General features: G+C 36.9%; 6 protein-coding genes across 6 annotated transcripts in view; 1 reads left to right on the top strand and 5 right to left on the bottom strand.

Moving 5' to 3' along the window:
* Positions 1-42: 42 nt before the first annotated feature.
* Positions 43-1,013, bottom strand: BCR41DRAFT_393973 (hypothetical protein; the record flags this gene model as incomplete). Its single annotated transcript, XM_022028603.1, has 2 exons — positions 43-119; positions 743-1,013. The coding sequence occupies 2 exons, from the start codon at positions 1,011-1,013 to the stop codon at positions 43-45; spliced, it is 348 nt and encodes a 115-aa protein (XP_021884005.1).
* Positions 1,014-2,183: 1,170 nt separating this feature from the next.
* BCR41DRAFT_420247 (hypothetical protein) lies at positions 2,184-4,108 on the bottom strand. The gene is made up of 3 exons (XM_022029873.1): positions 3,776-4,108; positions 3,425-3,610; positions 2,184-2,996 (listed from the first exon to the last, which is right to left on the bottom strand). Exons 1-3 carry the CDS (start codon positions 4,040-4,042, stop codon positions 2,232-2,234), a joined length of 1,218 nt encoding a protein of 405 aa, XP_021884004.1. The 5' UTR covers positions 4,043-4,108; the 3' UTR covers positions 2,184-2,231.
* A 1,547-nt stretch (positions 4,109-5,655) lies between these two features.
* On the bottom strand, positions 5,656-6,959 carry BCR41DRAFT_348905 (S-adenosyl-L-methionine-dependent methyltransferase). The gene has a single exon (XM_022023382.1). It carries the CDS (start codon positions 6,934-6,936, stop codon positions 5,896-5,898), a length of 1,041 nt encoding a protein of 346 aa, XP_021884003.1. The 5' UTR covers positions 6,937-6,959; the 3' UTR covers positions 5,656-5,895.
* A 101-nt stretch (positions 6,960-7,060) lies between these two features.
* Positions 7,061-8,461, bottom strand: BCR41DRAFT_239179 (hypothetical protein). The gene is made up of 2 exons (XM_022020116.1): positions 7,724-8,461; positions 7,061-7,587 (listed from the first exon to the last, which is right to left on the bottom strand). Exons 1-2 carry the CDS (start codon positions 8,189-8,191, stop codon positions 7,177-7,179), a joined length of 879 nt encoding a protein of 292 aa, XP_021884002.1. The 5' UTR covers positions 8,192-8,461; the 3' UTR covers positions 7,061-7,176.
* A 2,735-nt stretch (positions 8,462-11,196) lies between these two features.
* Positions 11,197-12,899, top strand: BCR41DRAFT_319669 (hypothetical protein; the record flags this gene model as incomplete). The annotated part of the gene is made up of 6 exons (XM_022021361.1): positions 11,197-11,263; positions 11,455-11,482; positions 12,089-12,232; positions 12,365-12,517; positions 12,641-12,736; positions 12,871-12,899. Exons 1-6 carry the CDS (start codon positions 11,261-11,263, stop codon positions 12,897-12,899), a joined length of 453 nt encoding a protein of 150 aa, XP_021884001.1. The 5' UTR covers positions 11,197-11,260.
* Positions 12,900-13,205: 306 nt separating this feature from the next.
* Positions 13,206-14,676, bottom strand: part of BCR41DRAFT_239133 (hypothetical protein) — a 3,729-nt gene continuing 2,258 nt past the window's right edge. The window contains exons 1-2 of the mRNA XM_022020115.1: positions 14,374-14,676; positions 13,206-14,217 (exon numbers count right to left, since the gene is read on the bottom strand). The exon at positions 14,374-14,676 is cut by the window's right edge and continues 2,258 nt beyond it. Coding sequence (XP_021884000.1) covers positions 13,297-14,217; positions 14,374-14,676 — 1,224 coding nt within the window. The 3' untranslated portion in view covers positions 13,206-13,296. The remainder of the gene's footprint in view (positions 14,218-14,373) is intronic.

Genomic DNA, 14,676 nt, shown 5'->3' with positions numbered 1-14,676 from the left:
CCCTGTTTCGCTCTTTCCTCTTTTCTCTTTTCTCTTTTCTCTTTAGCAAGTAACAACGATCTGATCTTGTGTCATGGGGGTCGTCGTGGACACAATCTCTCCATTCGCATCCTCTTTATCTGTAACATGTACATTTCTTTTTGCATGATTTTTTTTTTCTGTAGACGATAAGATTTTCCGAATTTGTGTCTCGGTCTCCGAAGCGAAGAAAGAAAAAATAAATATTCATTTATCTTCGTTCCCACACTCCTTTCTTTTTACTTTTTTTTTTTTTTTTTTTTTTTTTTTTCTCCTTTTCAGGATTCTCTTTCCTCCCTCCTCCTCCCCCCTCGCCCTCATCTTCAAGGATAAGATAAAAAAAAAAATAAAATAAAATAAAAAAAAAAAAAGACAGAGTTCTGCAACATAAAGGGCTTGCTTGATTGGCAACATATTCTTCATTCATCAGTGATGAACGATTGTTTAAAAAAAAAAAAAAAAAAAAAAAAAAAAGCAACAAAATAAAGAACTAAAGTATGAAATGATGGGACTAAAACAAGAATAAACCCAAAGAGGGAAAAAAAAAAAAAAAAAAAAAAAAAAAAAAAAAAAACGCGTCTTGAGGAAAATATAAAATGTAGAATTGCGCAGCGGGTCCATACTCTTCTGCTAGATACCCTTATCCTATATCTCTATCTCTTTAATAATAAAAACAAAGTGATGGCACAAAAAAAAAAAAAAAAAAAAAAAAACAGCAACTTACTGTCCATATTAGCATAGTAGTGGTAGGCACCAGCACCAGCAGCTGCAGAAATAAGAGCAATAACGATGCTAGATCCTCCACCTCCACCACTACGACCTCCAGATGCCTGAGGTTGAGAAGCAAATCCACGACGAGCCGATGCTCCCACTGATGATAACCCTGCGAACCGAGGTGCTACAAACAGGGGCCTTGGAACTGAAGCAGAGGCTGCATGACGAGCCGCATGTGCCAAGGGCGAGGCACGAAGAAGAATACGAGGTGCAAATGCCATTATTGAGAATGAAGAGGGAAAAAAAAAATAAAAAAAAAAAAAAAAAGTGGATAGTATGTAACAAAAAAAGAAAAGGAAGAGAAAAAAGAGGAGAGAGAGAGAGAGGACGCAAGTGAAGAACAAGAAGAAGAAAAGTGAAAAGGATTCTAGAAACAAAAAAAAAAAAAAAAAAAAAAAGTCCTTTTTATACCATGGGGGAGGGGCATTCCTCTTGTTCAAGTAAATCAGACTTACCAAAAGTGGGAGACGGAGAGGAGTGTGCGTCATGTCCGAGTTGTCTTGTCCGGATATCACGGGCAGTCTGTACATTAGAAACCATGAACTAATTACAACCGATGCCACAAAGTGAACATTCCTTCATTCCTTCCCATTCCATTCAACTACAAAAAAAAAAAAGCGAACCCAGAAGAGAGTGCAAGAAGCTTCCTGATTCTAAAGAATATTTTTTTTTTACCTCCCCCCCCTCCTCCCTTCTCATTCTTCAATCAATGGAATACTCCTTTTCAGTATTTTTCATTCAATCATTAAATCTTTATTGAATTTCTTTTTTTTTTTTTTTTTTTCTCTCTCTCTCTCTCTCTCTCTCTCTCTCTCTCTCTCATGCATTACCTTAATGTTTGTCTGAATGTAATGCATGCTTCGCCCAAAGAGCCTAGGACCTCTAGGACGCGAACTGCGCAATAATAATAACAGCAACAATAATAAAAGTACGGAGTCCGATAGTCCGATAATTATGAAGTTAAAAATGAATAATGTTATACATATATTCCATTTATTTTATTTCCTCCCCGGAGAATTTCTTCCCAATAAAGAAACCATTATTTCCCATCACAAATTGAGACCCTTCAGGAACAATATGATATTACAGAACTATTTTACTTTTTCTTTCTTTTGAGGGGCTTCCATAGGCGTGGGAATATAATACAGACACGTCCCTGTGACATTCTAGGTAAATCAAGAAGCAAGGGATATCAATGTGATGCAGAATCTTGGTCTAGATTGATGGGGCTATTCAACTATCAAAAGGATTCTCCTTATTGTAAAAAAAAAAAAAAACTGCTGCGGACAAGCGCGTCTTTTTTAAAGAAATACAATTTGAATTGAATGGAGAGAGAAGTTTATTCATTTGTTTACTTTTTTTTTTTTTTTTTTTTTTTTTTTCAATTCATGGTGATAACTGACAATTCTCTGATCATGTAACGTTCTCTTTTACATAATTTACTTCCTTGACCACATTTTTCTCCGCCGCTTAAATTGATCCTGCTCTGCCACCTGTCCAACAACTTCAAGGGTTGGACTCATCTTCTTTGATACTGCTGCGCTCACCACAGGTTCAGGTATAGGCACAGGTACAAATGCAGACACAGGTACAGGAAAAGAACCACTTGGCTTTAAACTCTTTGCCGCTGATTTTTTCTTGGCAGGTGACGGTAATGAGGGAGCATCATCCACATCCGAATCCTGGAACCGTCTTTCTGCCTCAATCTCCCATTCCTCCAGCTCTTCCTCCTCCTTCTCCTCCTCCTCCTTCTCCTCCTTTTCTTCTTTCTCTTTCTCTTTCTCTTTCTCTTTCTCTTTCTCTTTCTCTTTCTCTTTCTCTTTCTCTTTCTCATTCTCATTCTCTTTCTCATCACGTTCATTTAGCTCATTCTTTCTTGAGTGAACAGGGTTATTCAATGGATCGATCTCTTCTCTCTTGCGATCATATCGACTCCATGAAGCTCCTGTCGTTGCTTCAGAGGTAGAAGAGGACGATGACGAGCCTGGTCCTGTTGTTATTACGACTGGGATAGCAAATGATGTTTCCCAGAGTCGTTTTTTGTCATCTGATTTCTTCTGTTGACTATCCCATCCAAGTCCAACCTTGACTTGTTCCTCAACCGGCACCTCGGGAAGATACTCTTCCAGCATCCTCAGATTAACAGGACGTGATTCGACCTTTTGTGCTAATGCAATGAGTTCTGAAGGTGTCTTTGGCGCGAGCTAAAAACAATAGTCAAAGAGTGATGGCGTTATAAAAGTTAAAAAAAAAAAAAATCCAAGCCAAGCCAAGCCAAGCAAATAGCGATCATCAAACAATTTTTTCTTTGTTATTCAAAGTATAAACCGATAAACTGATTGTAACTGGTTTTTAATAAACAGTAATAAAAGTAGTAAGTAATTGTGGATAAACCGCATAAAAAGTTCATCCCCAATGTCTTTTTTTTTTTTTTTTTTTTCTTTTTTTCTTTTTAATCCTCACACTGCTTTGCTTGAAAAAAGTATAGTTTCAAAGATGAAGATGTTTGATATCCTGAATCCCTATTGTCAAAAAAAATATATTCCAAATAAAAAATAAAAAATAAAAAAAAAAAAAAAAAAAAAAAGAAAAAAAAAAAAAAAAAAAGAAAAAAGAAAAAAAGAAAACTTACTTCTTCTCCTTTGCCATTCAAGATGACACTTGTGACAAACCGTTCCGATTTTAGGTCCCCATCCAGTGAGGTGCCGTTGTAAATGTCGACAAACAAGCACAAGAACGGATTCTGATGAACAGGCAGATAACTATAAAGACAATGTAACAAGTACAATGACATGACTCTGACTTCCGATGTGTGGCGCTACAAGATAGTCGGATCAAACGTTACAAATATAGGAGGGTTATTCCGTGTAAATTCAGTGCGACGAATGAAATATAAAAATCTAACCCCGTGCACGAAAAGAAAAACGCACAGGCTTTTTTTTTTTTTTTTTTTTTTTTTTTCCTGCTGTTACTTTTTGTTTACCTCTGGAGATTGTCGAGTTCCTTTTAAAGACTTTGCATTCTCATCACCATTGCCCTTGCCTTTGTTCTTGTTCTTTTGTGTTAAAAGACCACGGAGGTTGACCTGAACAGATTCCACTGCATTTAACACGTCCATGATAGCACATCCTGCTCGGAACTCCCGATCTGCCGCGACAGAACTCAGAAAATTAGTCCCAGTCCGTTGCAGAACATGATCGAGATGATTACCGAGGAAGGTCACGATCTCTTGTGATGGGACCGTGATCATGCTCCAGTCGGTCCCAGTCGATCCAGTCGAAGAGGAGGAAAAAACAGGGAAAGTGAAAAGAAAAAAGAAGAAAAAGGAAAAAAAAAAAAAAAAAAAAAAAAAAACAGCAAAAAGAAATTAACGACGTCAAGAGGAACTAGGAGAAGATATTTCTAATAAAAAAATAAAATAAAACTTGTTAACTTGTAAGGTTTTTTTTAAAAAAAAAAAAAAAAGAAAATAAAACAAGACAAGTTGTATGAATAACAGAATGTTGAACCGATCAGTTGTAAAGCTTGAAGAAAGAGATCAAATAGATGGGGGGGAGTTGAGCACGCCTTTTTTTTTTAAAAAAAAGTTTACAACACGTTGAGCAAATGTTGAATTTGCGCATTAATGAAAATCCTGCAACATCCGAATCTAGGAGTCGGAGCTTTAAAAAAAAAAAAAAAAAAAAAAAAAAAGAGTTTTGAGAGCAAAAAGACTGGGGAAGAGAGAGAGGGATTTGATGATGATGATGATGATTTGATGAATTGCGTCCATCTATGATTGCCGCCCTTTCTTTCTTTCTTTCTTTCTTTCTTTCTTTCTTTCTTTCTTTCTTAACGAGCAAGCGATTATAGGGTCAAAAAGAAGATTAAGAAATAGAAAAAAAAAATGGCCACTTGATGTCCCAGTTCTGACGGTGTAAGAGAAAGAAAACGAAGCTCCTTTTCAAACAGATCGTTTAAACAACAAAAAGTTAATTTACTACTGACAGTTGTTTGTTGGTTTTTTTTACCTTTATGTCGAGATATGATGTGATTGAATCAAACTTGTAAACAAACAAGTGATAATGAGATTTACTGGTTGTGTCTGTGCAGAAAGTCTTTATGAAAGAAAAATAAGAAAAAAGTAAAAAAAAAAAAAAAAAAAAAAAAAAAAAAAGATAACGCGCTTTCCTTCCTTGGTGGATCAGAGTAATAATGAATAAAGGGTTGGCTGTTTGAATTACAAATAATAATAATAATAATAATAATAAAAAAAAAAAAAAAAAAAAAAGAAAAGAGGCAAAGGGGAATGAAATCCAAATAAAAAGAAATGGCGAAAAACCAAGGTCAAATGAACAGTAAACTCAATCCAGTCAGCAATGACTAAACGGAATGTCGAATAGTAAGGATAGTAAGTTTTAAAAAAGAAAGTAAAACGCTGTATCGAAATTTTAAAGTTTCCTTTCTGTTCAAGGTTGTAAATGAGAATGAGAAATAGAATGAGAAATAGAAATAGAAATAGAAATAGAAATGAAGAAAAACAGTAAAGTGTGTCAACGAGACAAATAGATCCGACAAGACTTTTTCTTTTTTTTTTTTTTTTTTTTTTTTTTTTTTGTCAAAATGGTTAATGACTACGAAGATTGTGAAGGCAAAGAAAGAAACGTATGAAAAAAGAAAAAAAGGCGCTTTCCTGTTAATTATTAAAAAAAAAAAAAAAAAAAAAAAAAAAAGCTCACCGGCGTAAGCCACGGCATGGTGTCAAGTCAAAGGGCAGGTTAGAAAAAAGTTTATTCTTGCTTGATAACCAACCATTCCCAGCTGGGGAACAAGGATGATCTTCATCTGGACACACACACACACATATATAACATACATATACACCCCTGGATAGCTCAATTCATTTAATTATAACAATAACGTTGAGCTTTTGTAACAAAAATGAGTACCCTAATCGATATCTAAAATATATATATATATTTTTCTATGTGATTAAACGATTAAAAGATGATAGTAATAATGATAATAAATAATAATAATAATAACAATAGTAGTAATAAATCTTTCTCTCCCACCTACTACGGACCACCATCACTTCTCTCGTACTTCCACTATCCCCCATTTCTACTCTGCAATAATATAATACACAGTTCCTAATTGCGACCGTTCCTTCTCCACAATCTCTAGCCCGGCCTCTTGAACGATCAACTCCTCAATCTCTCGGTTCCAATAACATCCGTACTTTTGTACATGACGATCCAACTGCTTGGCCTGCATTTCCTTCATAAATCTCCAACTACTATTCCCATGCTCTAACATCAAGATCCGTCCTCCCGGTTTCAACACTCGCTTCATCTCCTTCAGGACCTTCACAGGATCTTCAAAACTACACAGTCCAAATGTATCCACAACTGTATCGAAGCTCGCATCTGGATATGGGATCGCCGCTGCATTCATCGTTTTGAATCGAATCTCTGTCTCTACAATCTTCTTTTCTGATGATGATGATGATGATGATGATGATGATGGTGATGATGATGATAATGAGGACGATATTGATGATGAAGGCAACGATAGTTTATCACCTCCTTCTCCTTCTCCTTCTCCTTCTCCTTCTCCTTCTCGTTGTTGCTGCATATCCTCTGAGTGTGCTATCAGCTTCGTCTTCTTCTTCTTCTTCTCTTTTTCCTCTTCCAACTCCAGCTGCAGTTTCCTCCTCTGCTGATAATCGTAACGTCTTCCTAAATCACTCTGCTCCACCTTCTTCTTCAACACCTCCATCATCCCCTCTGAAAAATCCGAAAACACAATCTCTTCACAACATCCTGCTCGGTAATAATCCACATTCCTCCCTGTTCCCGATGCAATCTCCAAGACTCGTCCCTTGGCCTCCTTCAAAAGTCGTTTCCGTCGACGTTGGATCCCCAAGAGATATTCATGAATCTTCACTTCCCGATCATATTCCGGTGCAAGCGAATCAAACGTAGACTGACGCGCCGACTCTGTAGGGAACCGATCAGACTGGTCGGAATCAGTCGTACTAGTCCTAGTTGTAGTAGAAGTAGTCGATGGGAAGAATGTAAGCGCTGCGGAAACTCCAGTGGCGTAGGTCACCAACCCTCCAATGATGAGCTGTGTTCGAGAGAAGCGACCGAGAAATGACATTGGGTTTGAATCAAAGATTGATTGTTTCCAACCCATCTCCCCTGGAGAAAAAATTAAAAATAAAATAAAATGCGTGAAAAAAAAAGTGTCATGTGTTTATTGATTATGATATTAAGTTACAGTGGAGGGAAAAAAAAAAAAAAAAAAAAAAAAGACAATAAAAAATGGTATGATGTTGAGAGGGGGTATGATATAGAGATGAACTGCATAAAGTCCAAGCCAAGACTATGAAAAAGTTGCTTAATATCCATGATGGCCTTGACCCTGTTGTTGGTAACCATATCCTCCACCTTGATTGTATCCACCAGCCTGTGGCTGTGCATAATGCGTTGGAGCATAGTCCCCATGTCCGTATGCACCACGATCACTGTATCCGTGATCATAGGCTGGCGCGCCTCCACGTCCATAGTCCTGATGACCATAGCCTCCTTGACCATAGCCTCCTTGCTCTTTAGATGCAGCATAGTTGGGATCGTAGTACTGGTCATTTAAGGGGCTAGGGAAAGCAGTGTTGGCATTATAAGCTGATTTCGCTGCTACTGGTTCTTTAGGATTGTCCATCGGACGCAAATGAACTGTATCAGGTTCAAAAGTGCGGGGGTAGTCTGTGTAGTCATCACCACGGATCTTGGACTGAAAGTCACGAGAAGGCTATTTTTTTTTTTTTTTTTTTTTTTGATTAACAAATATTTTTACAAACGATCGCATGCATTAGTCAATAAATTGTCGCTTACGTTCTATAGAGCGTAATCACAGGTGTCAGATTTGAATATCACAAAAAATTTACCGAAAGCTTCCACTTTCTGAAAACCCAGATACCAATGGCAGCCGCAATGACTACAGCGCCGACAACAATACCAGCAGCAGCTAACTCTCTGTTAGTAGAGCTCTTGGTGTCGGCCGACTTTGTTTCAGTTGCGACAGCAGAGGTTGTAGTCTTAGTGAGTGAGGTTTGGGTGTTTGGTCCACCAGGCGCTAGTGTCGTGGTCTTTTTTGGGTCCTGAGAAGTGGCTGTAGTCGTTGGGTTTGTTCCGTTCGTCGGAACAGTCGAGACTGAAGATTGAGATGGAGGGGGAACGGCAGTAGGGGAAGCGGGTGGTGGAGCGTCAGTGGTGGGGTTGGTAACGACTGATGTGGTTGGATCGGATGGATCAGGTCGACACAAAATAGGGATTAGACAATCTGGAGGAGGGGCGGTGACGCTTGATACCAGCATCAGAGCTAGAAGAAGCACAATGCTGGACTTGAACTGCATGCTTAATAGAAAGGAATGTGATGTCGAGAAAGGAGCTGGTGATGGATTGTGTTGTGTACTGGTTAAAAAGAAAAGAAGAAGAGAAAAAAAAATCTCCAGGACAGCCAACGGTGAAATACACACTAATTGATTTTGAAGTGGTTGAAATCCAGGGGTAAGTTCAAACTGTCAAGGGAACAAAGGGCAGAATCGAGCCCAAATATGCTAAATGTGCTAAATGTACGAGCATAAATATTAAAGTCCCAATCTACTGTTAGCAGCAAGTCCAAATATCGAACTATTATTCAACTTGTAGCTAGGCTAATGTTGATGGTGATGAAGAGGGATAGTAGTTGGTATGTGAGGATGTAGACATGAGTATCTGGATAGGGTGAGAAAGTGAAACTAGTGGAGGACTGCATGCGATCATCATTGAGAGCATAGAAATGGGTCCATGAGCTTGAGGAAAGTGGCAGAGGAACAATGTGGGACTAGAAGCATTGACGTTTGTCAAGCAAGATGTAGCCAGTCTCCAAAGCCAGCTTTTTTTTTTTTTTTTTTTTTTTTTCTTTTTGGATAATGAATGGTATTGTCGCTCGCGGTGAAGATAAAGGAATGTGCAAAGACCATAAAACAAGAGGACTGTTGAACACAAGTTCAACGTTCATTTCTGATGTACCTTATAAAGCGTATGCGGGTATGGGAAGAAAGAGTGAGAGAGGAAGGGAAATAGGTTTTTTAAGAGCAAATGTGAAATGTTGCAAGGGCCATTGAACAAGCAATTGTAATGACCAAGAGATGAGAGAGAGAGAGAGAGAATGAGTTTAAGAGTTGAGGGAGGGAGGGCAGTAAGAGGGAGGCGAATTACACGTGTTGTTGGAGAGTAGTCTGGTCCAAGTTCGAGAGAAAAGGAGAAAAAAAGGAGTCGAAATGGTCAGGACAGGAAGGAAGGGACAGAGTACGGAAAGAAAGGAGGAAAGGGAAAGAGAAAGAGAGAGAGAGAGGGAGAGAGAGAGAGCGAAAGAGAGAAAAGAGGAGAAGAAAAGGAAAAAGGATGGGAAGAAAGGTGATAAAGAATTGAGGGTTGAGATGAGTAAGGAAAAAAAAAAAAAAAAAAAAAAAACAATTAAAAACAATTGAAGGAAAGAGCCAATTTTAGAGAGTTGGATACACAAACACAAACAGACAAAAACAAAGAGGTTAATAAAGCCTGACATGAACATTCTTCACGTAAACAATACCAACCAACAGAACATCAAACCTACCGTCAATCTCTCTGTCTCCTTGTCTCCTTTCAACTGTCTCTTCTCAAGATCCTGTCTTCAAACAATTCACTTGCAGAAAAAATTAGCAGACATGAAGTATTGCATGTAATCCTGCATTGCTTAACAATCTCCTATTATACTTTCAGGGCCATAAATCTGTCATTCAGGCTCTCTTTTATCATTCAATCATCCAACAATCGTGAACCGTTCAAACCATAGTTTAATTGAACCTTCCTTCACCTTGCAGCCTTTGCATTGCATTCTTTCAAACTTTTTTTTTTTTTTTTTTATACAAGGAAAAACGCGCGGGAATAAGAATCGTAGGATAAAATGACACTGTGTTGTCCACGCATCACAAACAACACCTGGAGCAAATAAAACAAACAAAACAAATAAAATTAGTCTAAAAAGCTTTATTTTTCTTACCATTCCAACGCCCAACCTATTCTGCTGTACGTACAACATTACTCTTTCTTTTTTCTCAACACGTTCTCACGTACTTTATTCATTCAACGAACATTTTTTTCTTCCTTCAGAGCAGATAACCTTCTTACTCCACTCTACATAAACCATGACCCAGCTTAATACCAATGCTCCCCGCTTTTCTTTTCTTCTTTTCTTTTTTTTTTTTTGCAACACATTAACCATCATCAAGTGAATGATATGATAAAACCTGCTTGGTTATGATAGACTAAGACTAAGCTTAGATGACCTTCCCTATAACAAACGAGCCTACACAATCATGGTAATATAACAATATGTATAAAATATTAATCTTTTTATGTTTGAGCAACGAGCTTGATAACTAACTTTGAGTATAATAAATAGGAAAAAAAAAAAAAAAAAAAAAAAAAAAAAGCTGACGGCTTCAGCTTACAGTACACACGGTATTGAGCAAGTGTAATTTCATTGCTTTAGGTATACATGTTCATGTTAGGAAAGAGAAGATGGATCATAAGATAAGCTCATCTTCCTATCCACTATTTTGCTCTCTCGGATACAATAGGTCAATAGGTGATTATCTGAGCCTTTTTTTTTTTTTTTTTTTTTTTTTTTGTGAGTTAGACTTTCATCCCTCCCTTGCTCCTTCCTTTGCCCACATGAGAACATGACATGAGAACATGCTTAGACTATGCGCCCTATTTTTTTTTTTTTTTTTTTTTTTTTTTCTTAGGGGCACATTATTATTTTTTTAGACTATTTGATTCACTAAGGTATATAGCATACAAAAATTAATTTAGCTTGTAGGCGGCTCGGCCCCCAAAAGTCCAAAATTTTCATTATTAAATGACCGACAAGTCTATCGTTGGGAACTTACTTGGGCAAGAGATAATTCAGCGAAATGTTAACAAAAAAAAAAAAAAAAAAAAGATTCGTCATTTATTTTATATATTATATATGTATATATATATAAGTATTATATATATAATTACTAATGTTGCAGGTGATTTGTTAAGTGGAGCTGGTATATATGCCCTGGACCAGTGAGATTGTTTCAGAACTGGAATGTAAAACCCATCGTGACACAAGCAAGAATCCTTTGAAAAGACTATCGTTTCAGACGCGTGACAGAGTAATTAAACAAAAAAAAAAAAAAAAAAAAAAAAAACTTCCGAGTTTGTAAAAAAAAAAAAAAAAAAAAAAAGAGGGGGTGAAAGAAACAGAGCATGAGAACAATGGACCGGTAACGTGACATGCACGTGATCTGAACCATCTCAATCAAAGTTATAGAAAGAATGGGCCTTCTATTTTACCCGTCGTCATTCATTCATTACTCCACCATATTTTTTTATTTACTCTTTCGTTTCATTCACATCTTGATAACATGGTAAGGAGGAGGCAAAAGAAATAAGAAGCATTACATTAGATGAATATTTTTTTTACATTCATCTTATAATGTGGTTATTAAAGGGAAAAAAAAAAATAAACTCAAATAAAACAAATGCACATGAGACGCGTCCACTCAACCATTATAATTTTTTCTAACACAGAGTTTTTATTCTGTTTTAAATAACATAGGCATCTCTTTCTGAAGATCAAATCGCTGGTATGTCCCAAAAAGTTTCCCCCCTCCCCTCCAGAATTGAGCCAACCTTGTCAACATCTCAGAAGGAAAAAAAAAAAAATTAAAAAAAGCGATGACAGTTGTAATATTTCAGTTTTCTTTGACCCGCCTCTTGAACCTTGGACAGGGGAAAAAAAAAAAAAAAAAAAAAAAAAATGTCACGCGTAGTCTTTTTTTTTTTTCTCTTAGTCGCCATTACACCATCACAATTTGAACTTTCTTTCTGGGTAGAGGGAGGAGCGAGAGAAGAGTGAGAGGGATAAAAAGAAAAACAGTCGGGAATACAGCGAAATAGAGTATCAAGGAAAACAAACGTGCTCGGCATTAAAAAAAAAAAAAAAAAAAAAGGTTATTTATTTATTCATTCATTGGAATATACCTGGAACTGATAAAAAAAAGAACAAAAAAAAAAAAAAAAAAAAAATAGGAACAAAGGGGGAAAACCCACAACTGCTAAAGCTTTTTTTTACCAACTATACAAACAACACAAACAGTACAAACACGATGGATACTCACGGCAGTATTGATTCATTAATTGATTTTTTTTTTTTTTTCCTTCCTCTGTCAACCATTCTTATAATGTTAAAGAATTCAAGGAGGGTTTCAGTCTCTTCGACCGCAAGGGTAATGGAACGATTGAAGCATCTTCATTGGGAGATCTGTTGCGTGCTCTTGGTCAAAACCCTACTCAGTCACAAGTCCGTGATCTAGTTGCAGAGGCTGATCCTTCAGGTAAAAAGGTCGTTTTTTTTTTTTTTTTTTTTTTTTTTTCCTTTTAGTTAAAAAAAGATTCAAAATTCTTTACCTAACAAAGTTTACCTTTTTTTTTTTTTAAAAAAAAAAAAAAAAAAAAAAAAAACTTAGGCTCGAATGTCATTGACTTTGACACATTCTTGAAGGTGTTGATGCGTCCAAATGGATTCAAACCTGCAGGAACTTATCAGGAATTCATCAATGGATTCAAGGTCTTTGACAAAGAAGGCAATGGACATATCTCCCAGGGAGAATTGCGTTATGGTAAAAAAAAAAAAAAAAAAAAAAAACGTCCTATGCATGTGGGAAAAGGATAAAAAGGAGAAAAGTCATGATCTTTCTATACTTTGTAATCTAACAGGATCAAAACTTCAACGTTTCATTTAGTCCTTACAAACTTGGGCGAGAAGCTCTCAGATGCGGAGGTAGATGAGTTAATGAAGGGAGTCGAGGTTGACAAGTTTGGCAAGGTCAACTACGAAGGTATATATATTTATGTATCATGCTAGATTTCTCTCATGATGATTCAAATAACGGGAAAAAAAAAAAAAAAAAAAAAAAAAAAAAATCAATTCTAACGTTCTTTTCTCGTTTCCTTGTTGATGATTGTTTGATAGACTTTGTCAGAATGATCTTGGCTTCTTAAAAAAAAAAAAAAAAAAAAAAAAAAAAAAAAAAAAAAAATTATAAATATATATTCGATCTCCATTTTATACAATTTTATTTTATTTTATATTTTCTCTTTCGAAATAAATGTAAAAAAAAATGTGTAAAAAGGCAAGATGTATGTATAAATCATATGTATACACATCATGTGTAGAGGAAAGAGCAGAGACTCTTGCTTTTTTTTTTTTTTTATGATGTTTTTATTTTTCTGTTTTTTGGTTTACAATACAAGGAGAATCATGTAGGATATGGAGGATATGCAAAAGTGGGAGATGGAGAGAGAGAGAGAAAGAGAAAGAGAGAGAAAATGCACTATATATGTATAAGAATAATAATATTAAAAATAAAATAAAATAAAATAAATAAACTCCCCCTCTTTAATAATATTGACGTTGCGAAAGAGGATGCTGTTGTTGTTGCCGCCGCTGCTGCTGCTGCTGCTGCGGCTGCTTTTGTTGGTGTTGAAGTTGTTTAGAAAGGAAAGTCTTTTGATCCATCTCCATCAGAACATCCATCTCCATTATATTTTCATTGGGATGGGTTTCTTGACCGAAACCAGTGGTAGAACCAGTAGTCGTAGCCGTAGTCGAAACAGCAGTAGCAGCGGTCGCTATCGTCGTTGCTGCTGTCGACATCGTCATTGCCGTTCCTCTATTGTCGGTCATCACACGGACGACTGCAGGAACAACCATTGCAATCGAACCTCGATGTGAAGGTGGAGAAACTGCGATCATGTCCTCATCCATATCCACATCATCATCGGGTGCTAACGTTGGTGGTGTCGATAAAGCAGATGATGATGTTGATTTGGGGTTCGATGGAGATCCTGACGAGGGTGACCTTGAGGTGGGTGAGGAAGAGCCTGTTGTCTTTGCTGCAGATCTAGAAGTTGACAAGATATTCTCGACTTTGATAACAGGAGAACGACGACCACCACTTTCATGGCTAATTGAATGATGACGATGGTGTTGATGGCTTAATAGTTCGCTTGTTCCTGCCTTTAGCTCTTGCCTATGCTCATGCTCTAGTTCTAGCCCTAGCCCTAGCTCTAGCTCTAGCTCAGGTTCGGGTTCAGGTGAGGTTGACAAGGACTTTATGGACGTTGGAGGAGATGATGAAGAGATTGAATTCGAAGCTGAAGATCCAACCGAGTTTGCAAGCGCCCCTCGTTGTTTTGTAAACATACTCACAATCGGGTCCTTATCACACTCACGAGATTCATCCATCCCCAACAGAATCGCTGCAGCCTCCATCAATTGAACCTGTTGATGTTTTGAAAGTAGGAATTTGGTGGCACTCTATTTTTTTTTTTTTTTTTTTTTTTTGGAAAAATTAAAATGTGACACAAAACAAAAAAAAAGATTAGCAAATGTGAAACTTTTTTTTTTTTTTTTTTTTTTTTTTTTTTTTTCTCAGACTAACTGGAGGCGGAGCGACTATTCGATATATTTTACCTTCCAATAAGTAGAATGCAACCACCGATGCTTCCATAAGCAATTTGGATGCTTATACACCTTCCCACAGTCTAGACACTTGTGGATCTCAGATGAGGATTGATCTTGCTCTTGCACAGTCTGAATATCACCTCTCTCGGCACTCTCACCACGACCACCACCATTGATACTGTTGACATTCACGTTGGCGGTCGTTGGTTTTTTGGTTGCCATTGTAACTTCCTGTACAATGGGTACTGATCCAGATCTTGATCCAGATCCTGATGACTCTAAAGCCGCTCGCTGCTGCTTTTTGTTCATTGA

The sequence above is a fragment of the Lobosporangium transversale genome (assembly GCF_002105155.1).
Source record: "Lobosporangium transversale strain NRRL 3116 chromosome Unknown BCR41scaffold_8, whole genome shotgun sequence".
Classification (NCBI taxonomy): Eukaryota; Fungi; Mortierellomycota; class Mortierellomycetes; order Mortierellales; family Mortierellaceae; genus Lobosporangium; species Lobosporangium transversale.
Note: the sequence above shows the minus strand (reverse complement) of the source record. Positions and strands in the feature narration are given on the sequence as shown.